The sequence below is a fragment of the Staurois parvus genome, unplaced genomic scaffold, assembly GCF_062004578.1.
Source record: "Staurois parvus isolate SC_StPar_1 unplaced genomic scaffold, SC_StPar_1.0 ptg000154l, whole genome shotgun sequence".
NCBI classification, from domain to species: Eukaryota; Metazoa; Chordata; class Amphibia; order Anura; family Ranidae; genus Staurois; species Staurois parvus.
In genome coordinates this window covers 19,489,665-19,506,469 of record NW_028317950.1, presented here as the reverse complement: position 1 = coordinate 19,506,469, position 16,805 = coordinate 19,489,665, and the positions used below count along the sequence as shown (strand labels likewise).

At 42.8% G+C, this 16,805-nt stretch overlaps 1 protein-coding gene across 3 annotated transcripts in view; it reads left to right on the top strand.

Annotated features, from left to right (window-relative positions):
- Window positions 1–16,805, top strand: part of CDK16 (cyclin dependent kinase 16) — a 53,983-nt gene that overhangs the window by 15,182 nt on the left and 21,996 nt on the right. For 2 of the 3 annotated variants that reach the window (XM_089675174.1, XM_089675173.1), the window contains exons 3-4: window positions 1,319–1,477; window positions 15,975–16,105. In XM_089675174.1, the coding sequence (XP_089531300.1) occupies window positions 1,319–1,477; window positions 15,975–16,105 (290 nt within the window). The remainder of the gene's footprint in view (window positions 1–1,318; window positions 1,478–15,974; window positions 16,106–16,805) is intronic. The other variant, XM_089675175.1, reaches the window with a different exon arrangement.

Sequence of the window (16,805 nt, the reverse complement as noted above, 5' to 3'; positions counted from 1 at the left end):
TTCCGGGACCTGTCACGTGTCCCAAAAGACTACAGGGAGGACACCTTCCGCTTCCGGAAGGCGATCGGGATGGAAGTGGGAGCGGGTACCTGTCAAATTTGGGTACCCGCTCCCCCCCAAAGGTGCCAATCCTTAATGGGGAGTGGGGGAGTAGTCCTTAAAGCGGAACTTCCCCATTTGGGTGGAGCTCCGCTTTAAGCAGCCTGTAGATGAATCATTTTTTTTCCTTCAATCAGCGTATTGAATGAATTAAAATGACTTTTCATTTTGAATGGGGGAATCCTCCTTGCTGCTCTATTGTATTCTGATAGTGAGGAGACTTCCCTGTCGGCTGTGCTGATCAAGCAGCAAAAATCCAACAGGGGGGCTGTACAGTTAGATCGACTTCTGTACAACCACTCTGCCCATACATAGATGGAAATTTGGCCGGTACCTGCTAAACTGGATGAATTTTGATCCATGTATGGCCGACTTTATATGCAGCACTAGGTTGTTATGCTGTTGCCGATCCAGCAATAAAACCTCACTAGTGGTGCATGCAATGCCCGTCTCTTTAGCTTTAGTTGGTTGTGATATTGTCCACAGGCCATCTCATGGATGGCTTTCAGTAACTCTGTGACAAACCTAACTACACCCATTGGGTGGAGAAGCACCCTGTGGCTAGGTTAAGCGGCAGCGGGGAATTATTATTGATGTACAGGTTTCCTTGCCTGTTTACAGCAATTTAAAAATAATTACAGGCGGAGAAGCTTGTTAAATGAATAGTTCAGAGAAGCCAAGGGCAGGAACTTTGTTTGGGCTTCGTGGTAAGTCACTTGTTGGAGATTATCGATTTGTTGAAGCATGTGTTTTTCCGCACTTGAAAAGGTAGCTTACCCACAAACCAGTTCTTAAAGGAGGCCCCGATGGTGAGTGCCCGCTTTGCATGCTGCTGGTTTTGGGTTAAAATCTAGAAATTTTTCTTTTCCTCTTTTTGTTTTTATTCATTTAGTTTTGTTTTTTCCGTTTTAATCTGTATTATTTTTGTTTTCTTTTAAGTTAATTTTATTCTTCCCTTGCTGTTTTCCCCCCTCTCTGGCACCTCATCCCCTTTAAATTTGTCATTTCCCACTTTGTCTGCCATTGTAATCACCCTTTCTCTCCTTTGTCTCTTTACTAACTGTGCCATGGCTACCTGTTCCATTGTCTTTGCTTCCTTCGTCTCCATGCCTCCATCCTTCTCCTTCCTGCATCGGATCTTTGTCCTGCCACATCCTTGTCTTTCCTCCTTACCCTTTCCACCCTTGATCTTGTCCCGCCCCCTCCCCCCTCCCCTCAGAGCCCATCGTCAGAAATGGGAGAAGCCTTTCGTCCCACAGCATGCAATCCTTCCTGCACCACTACACCGCCAGCTCCTTCCAAAAGCCGCCCATCCCCCGGCCCCACAGTGCCGTCTGCAGGAGTCTCAGCTCTTACCTGAACCGGAGCAGCCGACTAGGTACGTGTGTGCGCGCTCCATCGAAAACCATCGGGCCTATTCAGTAAGGCATCGCAAACGATGCAAACGCGCAGTAACCCATAGCTGAAGAGTGCAGCGCTTATAAACAACAGGTGAACAAAAGAGAGCAGTAAAGTCCTTAATGTTAGAATTATGGAATAGTCCAGCAAATATATAGATGAATATAAAAAATTGAGGTGACTTGGTGACTATCCGTGTGGTAGTGGTAATGAAATGCGCACTCACCGGGCACGCATATTAAATGCACCTTATGTGTGATTATCCTGATGTTAGGTAACAGGTGGTCCTCCCTCTATGGGGTCCGAGGTAGATGGTCCTCTTCCTCAAAGGGGTCCCCCTGTGTAAACCTGATGGATGCTGTCCCTCCGGATAGTCTGGGTAGTGGGTGGTATTCCTTCCTTAGAGTGGATCTGTGGGCTAGAACACTCCCCCAGGGGGTGACAAAAACACTCCCATAGTGTAGTATGTTGTGAAGGCTTTTATTATTAAAGATACATCAGGGTACATCTGGGTAGATTAGGAAAAAATCGTTGCAGACAGTAGTCTGAAAAAGCACTGACCAGCACTGTGTTAAAATGGCTGCCGGAGCTCCATGTTGCTCCGGCGGCGTGACGACACGGCGTGGTGTGGCTCCTCCTGACGCGTATCGTGCTCCAGCACGTCTTCAGAGGGGGGTCGCCAAGACGGAGGGACAGCATCCATCAGGCTTACACAGGGGGACCCCTTTGAGGAAGAGGACCACCTACCTCGGACCCCATAGAGGGAGGACCACCTATTACCTAACATCAGGATAATCACACATAAAGCGCATTTAATATGCGCATCCGGTGAGTGTGCATTTCATTACCACTACCACACGGATACCCAAGTCACCTCAATTTTATATTCATCTATATATTTGCTGGACTATTCCATAATTCTAACATTAAGGACTTTACTGTTCTCTTTTGTTCACCTGTTGTTTATAAGCGCTGCACTCTTCATATACATTGTCTTCTCCATAGGTCATTGGTACCGTTTTTCTGTGCATAGCAGCTTGTTGAATATTACTAAGGCGCTTATACTACTTTTTATACAGTAACCCATAGCTGTTCATTAAGTTTCTCGGTAGCCAAGTCTCGTCAGCAAAAGATGGAACTGGGTTGCTGAGGGTTTTGCACAGTGCCTTACTAAATATGCCTGCAGGTGTGTACATCTGAATACTGAATACCGGGTGTGGCCCTACTGCCATACCTCCCTTTGCTTGTGCACACCACCAGGTTGTGTTGTGTTTGTGTGTACGTATCACTTCGTGTGTATCTTTGTGAGATAGACTGAAATCGTCTTGTATTTAAGATGTTTGTAAATATTTCATATATATTTTTTTTTATATTGTACAGTATATACAAGCCTCCTGCCGGTCATTAAAGGACCTTTTCATGATCTTTTATTTCCCCCCATCCGATATTCTAATTTCAGTTTTACAATCAAAATCGGCTTCTTGTATTTTATGGCATTTTAATTCTAATTTCTATGACCGTACTATTTGTCTTGCAAAGTTAATTGAAATTTAAGCTTTCCTCACTCCTTTCTTTTTCCCTATAATGCCCATAAAGTGAAACTTCCATTCTCAAAACATGTAAACATAGTATTATCTTCAGAATGTGATTCATTATTATTGTTACAGGTTTTTATATAACACTGGTTATTTTGTGCTTTACATATATTGCACATTCACATCAGTTCCCGCCCCCAAGGAGCTTACACTCTAAAGATCTCTACCTCACATTCATACATACACATAGTAAGTCCAATTTAGAGAGGATGATCTTCAGAATGTGATTCATTTTTATTGTTACAGGTTTTTATATAACACTGGTTATTTTGTGCTTTAGATATATTGTACATTCACAGCAGTCCCCGCCCCCAAGGAGCTTCCACTCTAAAGATCTCTACCTCACATTCACACATACTAGGTCCAATTTAGAAAGGATGATCTTCAGAATGTGATTCATTATTATTATTACAGGTTTTTATATAGCACTGGTTATTTTGTGCTTTACATATATTGCACATTCACATCAGTTCCCGCCCCCAAGGAGCTTACATTCTAAAGATCTCTACCTCACATTCATACATACACATAGTAGGTCCAATTTAGAGAGTATGATCTTCAGAATGTGATTCATTATTATTATTACAGGTTTTTATATAGCACTAGTTATTTTGTGCTTTACATATATTGTACATTCACATCAGTTCCCGCCCCCAAGGAGCTTACACTCTAAAGATCTCTACCTAACATTCATACATGCACATATTAGGTCCAATTTAGAGAGGATTATCTTCACAATGTGATTCATTATTATTATTACAGGTTTTTATATAGCACTGGTTATGTTGTGCTTTACATATATTGTACATTCACATCAGTCCCCGCCCCCAAGGAGCTTACACTCTAAAGATCTTTACCTCACATTCATACATACACATATGTATTGTGATATATAGAGAGGAGCCAGTGAACCTACCAGCATGTCTTTGGAGTGTGGGAGGAAACTGGTGGATCTGAAGGAAAGCCAAACCTTGAAGAAACCGTTATCCCTAGTGCTGCATCAACTACTTTAAAAGCACCTGGTCTTTCCCCAAAATGCGCAGACTGAACATTGCTGCTACTGATTTGCAAATTTAGACTTTTTGCCCAAAGTCACCCGCTAAGTCCCCCTTTCTGTCTTTAACCACTCCCCTGGCTGCTGACCTGTATGGAGAGCTGGGACCTATAATTATGGTCAGCAGGGTCTTTGATGTGTGGGCTGTGATTGAAAGCCTGGCCCTACCCTGTCAGTTCTGTATATGAGACAAGAAAACAGTGGCCAAGGGGGAAATAACCCTATGGTACAGACTGCAGATTTGTTCACTAATTTTGCAATAATAATTTTAAAGTAAACCGTTTTTGTAAACTTTGGAGAGGGAAATGGTTGCTTTAAGCCTGGGTTCACATATATGCGGTGCAGTATATTCCATGTGATTCATACTCCACCGCATTCCTGTGCAAATCACATGCGATTTCTGTGCAGTGCGATTGGAGCCATACATTTTGTATGGCTCTAATCCCATCACACCCGCACCAAAAAGGTGCAGGACCCTTTTTTTGGTCCGCACTAGAATCAGATAGCATGTATATTCATACCTATGCGATCCGATTCTACACATCGCACCGCGTTTTGTCGACCGATTTCGGGATGTTTTTAACTTAACATACACACCCGCAGCGGTTCGCATGAACGGGGTGCGATTCTGATGGGGTGCGGAATTTGCACAAAAAACACTGCGAATTCCGCATCGCATCAGCCTACAGTTGAACGTATGATGGCATCTTCTCCTTGGCTTCTTATGGGTGCTGGGTCTTTGATCATCTTATGTGGCTGGTACGGAATGACATCTCTGGCGTGCACAGGAGATAAAGTGATTTGGAATTGCACAGAGCAGCCCCGAACCTCCCTTTCTCGGGTCCCCCACTAGCACTCCTGGCTCCTCCTCTTCTGAGTGTTCCCCCATAGCAAACCGCTTGCTATGGGGGCACTATTATGGGCTCAATCTTGAGTCGAGCTACCTACATCCATAGACACAGAAAGAGCAGCTCAGCCCTGCCCCCCTGTCTCCTCATTACAAGATTTGACTGACAGCAGTGGGAGTCAATGGCTCCTGCTGCCTTAGCAAATCCTGGGAGAGCTGCTACAGACAGGCGCAGAGCTGAATCAGGTGAGAGCACTGGATCGGGTAAGTAAAAGGAGGAGTAAGGGGGCGATACTGCTACCTAAACATTTTTTACCTTAAGGCTCCATGCACACTGGGCGTTTTAATAATGCTGGTAGCATTAGTTGTGTAAAGTCACGTTAAAGACGGGCGTTTTTGCAATAGCGTTTAGTCGCATTTTTCCATGTGTTGCGTTTTTTTTACACACACAAAAAAAATGTTTGCAAAAATAGAGCATTAGAGCATTTTTACAGCTAAAAAACTCCTCTAGAAACCCACTAATTCTGGGTTTTCTTTGCAATCAAAAAATGCCCCTCCTGATTAAAGCCTATGTGCATGGACACATAGGATAACATGCTGGGGAGTTTACTGGGTTTAGAAAAAAAAGCCAAAAACAGCGGCTGTAAAAACGTCTAGTGTGCATGAGGAGTTATGCGGGGAATACAATAAGATAAAAAATGTTAGTGATATTAAGGCTAGGTTCACACTACAGCGGTGCGGTACATTCGCACAGGAACCACACCACATTCCTGTGCAAATCACATGCTATTTTGTATGGCTCTAATCGCACCGCATCCGCACCAAAAAGGTGCAGGACCCTTTTTTGGGTCCACACTAGAATCGGATTGCATGGGTATTCACACCTAAGCGATCCAATTCTGCACATCGCACTGCGGTTTGCTGACCAATTTCGGAGTGTTGTTAACCTACACACCCTCAGCGGTTCACATGAACAGGGTGCGATTCTGATGCGGTACAGAAAACACAAATTCTGGACCGCATCAGTGTGAACCCAGGCTCAAAGCAGTTTTTTTCTCTTTAAAAATAACAAACGGTTCAGACTTACCTGCTTTGTGCAGTGGTTTTGCACAGAGCAGCCCTCCTCTTCCCGCCGGCACTCCTGGCCCCTCCCTCCTGTCAAGTGCCCCTAGAGCAAGCAACTTGCTATGGGAGCAGCCAATCAGGCTCATTCTTTAGCCGCTGCTCCGCGTGCCCATTAACACACAGAGCCGTTGCTCGGCCTCACCCCTTCTCTTTTCTCATTGGCGCACTGGCTGTGATTGACAGCAGTGAGCACCAATGGCTCCAGCTGATGTCTCAGCCAATGAGGAGGGAGAGTCCCCGAAGAGCTGAGTCTCTCGTGCATATCGCTGGATCGCGATTGGGCTCAGGTAAGTATTGGGGGGGGGGGGGGGGGGGCTGCTGTACACAGAAGGTTTTTTTACCTTCATGCATAGGTAAAAACCTTAAGTTTTTAGAATCACTTTAAGGACCACTTTGTCATCCCGGCACACACGTACTGTGCCAGCAATGAAGACTGAACTGTGCCTGTGCAGCTCAGTGTACATTCTACAGAAGACTGCAAGCAAGCAGGTATGTTTTATTTTATTGCAAAATCAACTTTGAATAGAGCCTGTCTACAATTTTTATTTTAAAGTTAGACTTTAGTTCCACATTAAAGAAAAAATGTTCTAGGAGAAACCTACAGACTAATATCTCTGACATCTCCAGAAAGAGCTAGTATCCGGATGTCATGCTCACACTTCTGTTTACTGACCTAGAGCAAGGATGCAGATATGGACTTCTGACTTTTGTCCAACTGTATGGTTGTTTCTGTAAAGATAGTTGGCCAGCATTTCAGTCACTCAACCAGCATGTTCAGACAGAGACCCCATATTCGTCCCAAGATGACCTCATATAACTTCTCCCACAGTTTTGCTGACAACCTTTGTGAGATTTTTTTTAAGTTTGGCATCCATATCCTATTCTAGCTTTACTCTTGACCGTTATCGTGTTATCTCTTGGTCAACAATAACGGCATAGCTTCAGCCCAGATTTATTCTAAAGAGAATCTAATGCAGGCCTTAGATGGGGAGAAAAAACGGCAGATTTTTCTTTTAAAAAACGAAAATTCGGTCATTCAAGCGGCCGACGTTACCATCAATGGTAAAAAAAATCGGCCGATTTTCATCCCTTCTACAGCTGGCAAAAAGTGTCCCTGCAGAGAGCTCCGCTATTTCTGACAGTTCTCTGACAGTTCCTTCACATTTACAGCGGTTGAAACATTGTATCTATTTGTTTCCATTTAGGATACAGATGTTTTTATTCGGAAACAAATAGATACAATGTTTCAACCGCTGTAAATGTCAGAGAACTGTCAGAAATAGCGGAGCTCTCTGTAGAGATACTTTTTGCTGGACTGGAATTCTTCTTATTTTCATCCTACTTCTTCTTCTTCATCCTCATCCTCTTCTTCTTCATCATCCTCATCCTCTTCTTCTTCTTCATCCTCATCCTCTTCTTCTTCTTCTTCATCCTCTTCTTCTTCTTCTTCATCCTCATCCTCTTCTTCTTCTTCTTCTTCATCTTCTTCTTCATCCTCATCCTCTTCTTCTTCTTCTTCTTCTTCATCTTCTTCTTCTTCATCCTCATCCTCTTCTTCTTCTTCTTCATCCTCTTCTTCATCTTCTTCTTCTTCATCCTCATCCTCTTCTTCTTCTTCTTCCTCATCCTCTTCTTCTTCCTCATCCTCTTCTTCTTCCTCATCCTCTTCTTCTTCCTCATCCTCTTCTTCATCCTCATCTTCTTCTTCTTCCTCATCCTCTTCTTCTTCTTCTTCCTCATCCTCTTCTTCTTCATCCTCATCCTCTTCTTCTTCATCATCCTCATCCTCTTCTTCTTCATCCTCATCCTCTTCTTCTTCTTCATCTTCTTCATCCTCATCCTCTTCTTCATCTTCATCTTCTTCATCTTCTTCTTCCTCATCCTCTTCTTCTTCCTCATCCTCTTCTTCATCCTCATCCTCATCTTCTTCTTCTTCCTCATCCTCTTCTTCTTCTTCCTCATCCTCTTCTTTATCATCCTCATCCTCTTCTTCTTCTTCTTCATCCTCATCCTCCTCTTCTTCTTCTTCTTCATCCTCATCTTCTTCATCCTCATCCTCTTCTTCTTCTTCCTCATCCTCTTCTTCATCCTCATCTTCTTCATCCTCATCCTCTTCTTCTTCTTCCTCATCCTCTTCTTCATCCTCATCTTCTTCTTCCTCTTCTTCATCCTCTTCTTCATCCTCTTCCTCTTCTTCTTTTTCTTCTTTTTGTCTTCCTCTTGCAGGTCACTGCTCATGCGCAGATTTTTTATCGGTAAAAAATCGGCCGATTGGCCCATTAATGCCGCGAAAATCGGCCGATCGGCCGATTTTTTTCCAACTTTACCAAAAAAAAAACGGCCAAAATCCCGAAAAACGGCCGACCAAATCGCCCACTAACGATCCGAAAATCGGCCGATTTTATTTTCGGCCGACAAATCGGCCGATTTTCGACCCATCTATGGCCTGCATAAGGCCAAAAGATTTTTTACTATTGGTAATAGTAGGGAATAGCTAGTACCTTGTCTTTATTTTTCTTCAACCTGTAACCCTTTGAAGAGAACTCCATTCACTTTCTGTCTGGGAACACAGGAGAAAGTGAGAGGCGATCTCTTCAAAGTGAGGGGAAGGGGTCCACCCTTGCACATGGGCCCATCCAGCTGCAGCACATCCCTCCCGTACCTTTAATATGACCAGGAGGGACAGGTGCATCAGCCAGGACCGCTGCAGGCAGCCTGTCAAAGTCTATGGCAGGCTGTGGCTGGATGAGGCTAAACGCTATACCAATGTTTAGAACCCTGTCCTTTGGGGTTCTATTGTCCCCATGACTTGTTTCAGCGATGACTGTAATATTTTAGTTTTTCCATTACTTTCTGTCCCGCTGACAATGGTCATAAGGACATATAGAGGCAATGAAGCTCCCCAACTTAAAGCAGAGCTCCACCCAAAAGGGGAAGTTCTGCTTTAAGTATTGCTCCCCCGCTCCCCATTAAGGATTGGCACCTTTGGGGAGTGGGTACCCAAATTTGACAGGTACCCACTCCCACTTCCGGTCCGATCGCCTAGGTGATCGGAAGCGCAAGGTGTCCTCCCTCCCTCCCTGTAGTCTTTTGGGACACATGACAGGTCCCAGAAGACTACAGGACCATTCACAAAGCGCAGCGCTACTTGCACATGTGCACTGGGTACCCGGCTGTGAAGCCGCAAGCTGTCACAGCCAGACACTGAAGATGCCAGTCTCCTGGACGGGCGGTGAAACGAGCTGTGGGGGACACACCACGGGACCGAGGGACAGGTAAGTGGCTGTTTTTTAAAAGTCAGTTTTTGTAGCTGCTGACTTTTATGTTTTGATAGATTGAGTGGAACTCCACTTTAAAGCGTTTGTAAAGGTTCAGATGTTTTTGAAAACAACAAAGATGTCATACTCACCTGTTCTGTGCAGTGCTCAGAGCTGCACTGATCCTTCTCTTCTTGGGTCCTCTGCCAGCTCTACTGGCTGCTTGCTCTGGGGGCACTTGTGTGTGCTCGCTCCCGAGCCAGCGCTTTGTGTCTATGAGACACACAGAGCATGGCTTGGCCCCGCCCCTGCTCCCTCCTCACTGGCTGCGATTGACAGCAGCAGGAACCATTGTCTCAGCCAATGAGGAGGAAGAGACCCAGGAGAGCTTCTGCTATCATGCACATCATTGGTTCGGGCTCAGGTGAGTATAAGGGAGGGCTGAGGGGGAAGCTGCACTCTGAAGGTTTTTTACCTTCATTCATAGAATGCATGAAACTAAAAAACCTTCAGCCTGTACAACCACTTTAAACAATCAACAATTAAAAAACATGATAGAGGTTCCAAAATAAACCTTAAAAGGGTTTTGTCTTTAGATGTATTTAATGGCTATGTGGGATTAAGTGCAACAAAAGCCTTCTCAGGACACCAATGAAGTGCCACAAACTCCATTTGTGAGGGACTTCGACCTGTCACATGATGCAGTACAGTACGGTGCAACTTCCCTCTCATGCTTCATTGTGGGCAAACCTTTCATTGACTTTGAATGTGGGACTGGAATCAACCAGCACAATAGCCAATACTTTTGCAGCTTCAAATTCAGAGCCAAGTAGCTATGTATGCTGGCAGCGATTGAGATGCTATGATGGCAGTAAGACCAATGCAGAAGGTAGGTTTGCTCTTTTGGGTTATGTTTAGATGTATAAAAACTATGGTTTCTGTATGATTAGAGGTTTAAAGTAGAACTATGTTAGGCAAAACTTGTTTTTTTCATTTTGGATAGAGTAAGGAGGGGGGTTATAACCCCTATAAGGTTTATTTTTGCCATCTATGTTCCATTGGGGCGATTTGCCTTCACTTCCTGTCCCATAGCCAAAACAGGAAGTGAGAGGAAATCCCTGCAAATGAACCACTTCAAGTCCAGACACTTTCACCCCCTTCCATTTAAGGCCAATTTTCATCTTTCAGTGCTATCACACTTTGAATGACAATTGCGCGGTCATGCAACACTGTACCCATATGAATTTTTTTGCATTTTTTGAGACAGATAAAACTTTTTTTTTTTTTTGCTATATAAATGAAAAAGTCCAAAAATGTTGAAAAAAAAGTTTTTCTTATATAATTTTGCAAATAAATAATCTTTCTTCATAAATATTGGCCAAAATGTATTTATCTTTTTAGTAAAGAAAAAAATAACCCATATTAGTTTATAACCAAAAATTATAATTTTTAAACAATTTTTTTACATTTGTATTTTATTTTTTTATATTATTATTTGTTGTTTTTTTTTTTTAACATACTGTCATCAAAGCGACACTGTACTACTTGTGAGGGGTGATTGAAGATTTTTTCTTTTCTTTTTTAACACTGATTGCTTTTACTCCCATAAAGGCTGCTTTCTGCAGTGGTTTTGCACAGAGCAGCCCCGTTCCTCCTTTTCCTGCCGGCACTCCTGGCCTCTCCCCCCTCTCAAGTGCCCCTAGAGCAGTGTTTCTCAATTATTTTCTGTCATGCCCCCCTAGGAAGAAGAAAACATTTCGCGCCCCCCGCGCGACTGTAAATAGTATAATTTGTCTATAAAATTGTTATAAGTACACCTCTGCATAACACTGTATCCTTATTAACGTATAAGAGAATAAAAAAAGAAAGAAATGTGGATCAATTTACAACAAAGAATAGCTTTATTAACTGTAGCAGAAAAGATTTAAAGTGCATTAGAAATTCAAAAAAAATTAAATCCTTAATTAAACTATAAACATTTTTTGATTGGACATGTCAAGCCTAAGTAAATGTTGGTGATCGGTTTGAATTCATTATTATTTATTGATTTTATGTATTTTTTCAGTATCATATGGTTTGACATGTCCAATCAAAAAATGTTTATAGTTTAATTAAGGATTTAATTTTTTTTGAATTTCTAATGCAGTTTAAATCTTTTCTGCTACAGTTAATAAAGCTATTCTTTGTTGTAAATTGATCCACATTTCTTTCTTTTTTTATTCTCTCATACTATAAGAGAATAAAAAAAGAAAGAAATGTATGGATTAATTAATCAAAATAGAAAAGTATGCTCCCCGAGGTCAAATGCGCCCCCCTTGACGGAGCGGGGCGCGCCCCACTATTTGAGAAGCACTGCCCTAGAGCAAGCAACTTCCTGCAGCCATTGAGAAATACTGTGAGAGCTGTGATTGGTCACAGCTTGTCACATGGTACAAGGCTGTTGTGAATAGCCTTGTACCATGTGACCTCTGTGATCATTCACAGATTTCACAAGTAGTAAGCAATGATGTCTTGAAGTGACATCTTGTTTACTGCTGTTCATGTGATCACTGATTGCCAATCGGTGATCACAGGAATCGGGACCTCACACAGAGGTCCCGTACAGTGATCTGTGTTCCCAGGGAGCGTGCACAGGCAATGGATGCGGGGGGACGTTTAGAAACGTCCTCACGCATCGACAGTGCTTCCGTCCAGCCGTTTATCAACATGGGCCGGACAGGAAGATGTTAAGGGGATCCCTCGGGGACCCCCAGGTCACCAGAACTAGTGCCCCCCATTGGAAGACTTCTCCTCTGTTACTTTTTTGGGGACAATATAAAATTTTGGATTTTTTTTTTTTACTTTTCACTTTCGATGATAATGGTAAACAGGATAAACAGAGAGCGAATCTCCCTAATGGGGACACCGACAGCAGTGAAAACTGACAAGTGTTCTAATCCCTTTCCACTCTATCCAAAACTAAAGAAAAAAGTTTGCCTTTAGTTATACATACTTTAGTGCCACAGTGTAATCATGTACTTTATTCTTCAACCCATTCATCTGGAACTAACGAAAGAAAGGATTACCTTGCATACTCAAGCATTTGAAAGTGCAACACCATGCAAATATTAAAACAAATTACAGTTGTAGATTCATCAATAAACAAAACTAGTGTCATTTTAATACAGCTTATATAAATACTCTTTATATTCACCACACGTAAACCCATGCACTATAGCACTTGGACTGGGCGAAGATGTGACATTCTGGGCCAGTCCAAGCTTTATTACCTTGTACAGGGATGGGGCTGTCTAAGGGCTCATGTACACTGCAGCTGATAAACTCGCGTTTAGGAGCTGTTCAGAGTTTTTTCCAGCAGCCCCTGAACTCACCCTAATGTTTTCCTATGTGTCCATGTACACATCTTCGTTTACAGTCGTTTACAGGCATTTGAGTTTACAGTCGTTTTTTTCAACGCAGAAAACTTGCGTTCAGAAGTTGATTTTATCAGCGTTTCAAAGACAAAGCGCTTGTAAACGTGGCTAAATGCGTTTATAAGCATTTGCTTTTGAAAATGTTTTTTTAACTCTTCCAGTTCCCGATGCTGTCCAGAGCCTTTTTTCATCATGAAAAATGCATGCAAAGCATTTTCAAGGTACTCAAATGGACTAAACACTGAACACAGGATATTCCTACCAAGCTTGTCACACATTGAAATGACCAATTCAGACCTCTCCCACCCTTGGAAACAAAAGATATGTTAATGGACATTCACACCTAAAATTCCTCATGCAGACCCCCTGCCAGGTGGCCTTAATGACTCACTCCAGCAGACACCTTTCCCACCTTTGGAAACAAAAGAGATGTTAATGAGCAACTCACCCCTAGGCTAATCTCAACACCTACTGCTCTCTCTTCTTCTACTCTCTGCTTTTCTCTGAAACAGTCTGAAATAGTTAATCATTTACCACTTTTCAGTGCATTCTGGGCATTTGGCAGGTTCTCCTGTGCTTAAAACGCTTCTAAACGCAAACGTGCATAAACGCGCATAAACACATTATGCAAACGCGGCTAAACAGACGGTTTTTAACCTACGTTTTCCAGCAGTCAGTTTCCATCGTTCAGAAGTGTCCCGTGTACATGGGGTCTAACACAACCTATTTGCCATAAAAGGGAGAGCAAAGGATTGACTAGTGTTATGTTACCCCTTCATTGCCCAATCAGTAAGCTGGGGGAGGAGAAGCTGAACTTGAAGAGGAGCTTCAGTCTTAACAAAAATAAAAAAAGTCAGCAGCTACAAATACTACAAAAAAAAAAAGGATACCTACCAGTCCAGGGATCCAGCACTGTCCTGACCTGGACTGGTTCTTTGCCAGCATTCAGGTCCCTGGTGTTGGCATCTTTACTAAGGGAAGCCAGCTATGACTTCTTGTGGCTTCACAGCTTGCTTTCCATTGCGTATGCACAAGTCGCGTTGCATTGTGTGAATGGTCCCACAGCCTTCTGGGACCTGTGGTGGTGTGGTGGTGGGGGATTTCCACTCCTATTGCCTAGGCCAGGGGTAGGCAACCTGAGAGCCGCAGGACTACAAGTTCCATCATGCCTCTGCAAGTCATAGCTGTAATTGTCAGTTTTGTAATCTTTGCAATGCCTCATGGGAAATGTAGTTCCACAACAGCTAGAGAGCCGCAGGTTGCCTACCCCTGGCCTAGGCAGTCTGAGTGCAAATGGGAGCAGGTATCTCCAAAAGTGGGAGAGGAGGGGGAAAGGAGGTGCTAAAGCAGAATTTCCCTTTTTAGGGTGAAGTTCCGCTTTAACCACTTCAATACCGAGTACTTATACCTCCTTTCTGCCCAGGCCAATTTTCAGCTTTTAGCGCTGTGGCACTTTGAATGACAATTGCACGGTCATGCAACACTACCCATCTGAAATTATCATTTTCTTTCCACACAAATAGAGCTTTCTTCTATTGGTATTTAATCACCACTGAGTTTTTTATTTTTTGCTAAATAAAACAAAAAACACCTGAAACTTTTGAAAAAAAAAGCACTTTTCTTAGTTTCTGTTATAAAAGTTTGCAAATAAATAACATTTCTTCATAAGTTTAGGTCAAAATGTATTCTGCTACATTTCTTTGGTGAAAATAATAATAATTGAATTTGTATTTTTCAGCACACTGTGACCAAAGCAATACAATGTTACCATAGTAACATTGAAGTACTCTGGGCAAGTGACCAGGATTTTTTTTTTCTTTTAACACATTATGATTGCTAATACCAATGTATTTCATTGATATTTGCAATCATTGTTACTGAATGAAACTGATTCATTCAGTCTTTTGTTGTGATTAGCTGTGATTGGGCAGAGCTGATAACATGATACAGCTGGGCTGTGATTGGCCCTGTCTGTATCATGTGGCTGCCTTGACCAGTCACAGCTAACAACATATTGTATACAATGGATGGCATGACAGGAAGCCATCCATTGTATACAATTGACATGTGATCTGCTGTGATTGGTCACAGCGGTCACACTGGCAAAGGGCAGGTGTAGTGATATTTCATCAGCTGTGTCCCGTGGACACAGCCAGTGACAGATCGTGCCGCAGCCGCGTGAGCAGCTCGTTTTGACAGGACGTCATATGATGCCCAGTCACAATAGCGAGTGTCCCGCCTGGCCGTCAATCTGCTATAGACCGGGCGGGAGGGTGTTAAGTAGCATTTTCTATTTTCAGTAGACACTTGTCAGATTTTCAGGGTGAAAAAAGTGTGGTAATGTGCACACAGAAGATACTTGTAGCTGTGAGATGTGTAACTGAGACCCGGCTGTTATGATTTTTGCCCAGGGCTCTGCTTTTGGGGTAGTATCTCATGTGTGATGGTTGAAGCAAGATAGCCGCCTCCACCTTACATAGTAGACTGACCCAATGTTAACACCTTGTTTTAGCAGACCTTAATTTCTATTTCTATTCTTGTGGGATATTTTGGCATTTTCTCCTAAATCACCTTCAGAGCCAGATGTAACTGCCACTGAATTGTTCTGCACTCCTCACCCCGCCTACCAAAAAAGTTCATTTCAGGAGTCAACACAAAATTTTCAGTAGATTTTAACATGTTTTTTTCATTAATGGCAGTTGGAAAGGCTACATAAATGAGTACAAACTATAGTTTTGTATTGAGGATAATTGACCACCTGGTTCCTGGTCCAAGCCTGCACTACTTTTGTCAAAGGCATTGTATCGTTGGAACTTTATTGGAACAGAAACTGGAGCCTCTTTCTCTCTCCTGGCATTCCAAAGTCTTCATTACCTTTGTTTTTCTTTAACCATGACATACTTGTTTCTGGCGTGTCTGCTCTCCCACTCAATCCATGAAGTCATACTGTTTTTTTTTTTGTTTGTTTTTTTACATTTTTTCACCATTGTACTCTGCTTCTTGGCAGCCAATTTTGATCTTTTCTTCAGTTAACCTATCCAGCCATCTATTAAGTCCAACAAGATACCTACACAAACTTTAGTAGCCATTTTAGAAATGCTTTTCATCTTACAGATTTGGTCTGTTTTCTTGTAATCTCAGACTTGCTAGTTTCCTTCATATGACCCATTTCTTCCTTCTGCGCAGAGATTGTACATGAAGACCTAAAGATGGGTTCGGATGGAGAGAGTGACCAAGCATCTGGCTCTTCAGATGAGGTTCAGTCACCGGTGCGAGTGAGGATGAGAAACAATGCAGCTCGTAAAATATCCACAGAGGTGAAACTGATGGGGTTTATCTCCTTCTTGCTGTCATTTATGTATTGGTTGACCACTGCACAGGGGTTCCTCTTTCTTAAGAAGACTATTAATTAACCACTTGCCTACCTGGCACTTATACCTTCTTCCTTCCCAGGCCAATTTTCAGCTTTCAGCGCTGTTGCACTTTGAATGACAAATGCGCGGTCTTGCAACACTGTACCCTATGACATTTTTTTTTTCACACAAATAGAGCTTTCTTTTGGTTCAATCGCCACTGGGTGTTTTATTTTTGCGCTATAAAAAAAAAATCAAACAATTTGAAAAAAAAAAAAAGTTTTTCTTTGTTTCTATTATAAAATTTAGCAAACAGGTAATTTTTCTACTTCACTGATGTGCATTGATGAGGCTGCACTAATAGGCAGCACTGATGGGCACTGCTAGGCAGCACTGATGGGCACTAATAGGCAGCACTCATGAGGTCACACGGATAGGCAGCACTGATGGACACTTATAGGTGGCACTGATGATGCTGCACTGATATGCAACAATGATGGGCACTGATAGGCCACATTGATGGGCACTGATAGGCAGCAATGATGGGTGGCACTGCTGGGCACTGATGGGTGGTACTGCTGGGCAGCACTGGTGGGTGGCACTGATGGGCACAGGTGGGTGGCACTGCTGGGCACTGATCATCAGGGCACTGACCATTGGTGCC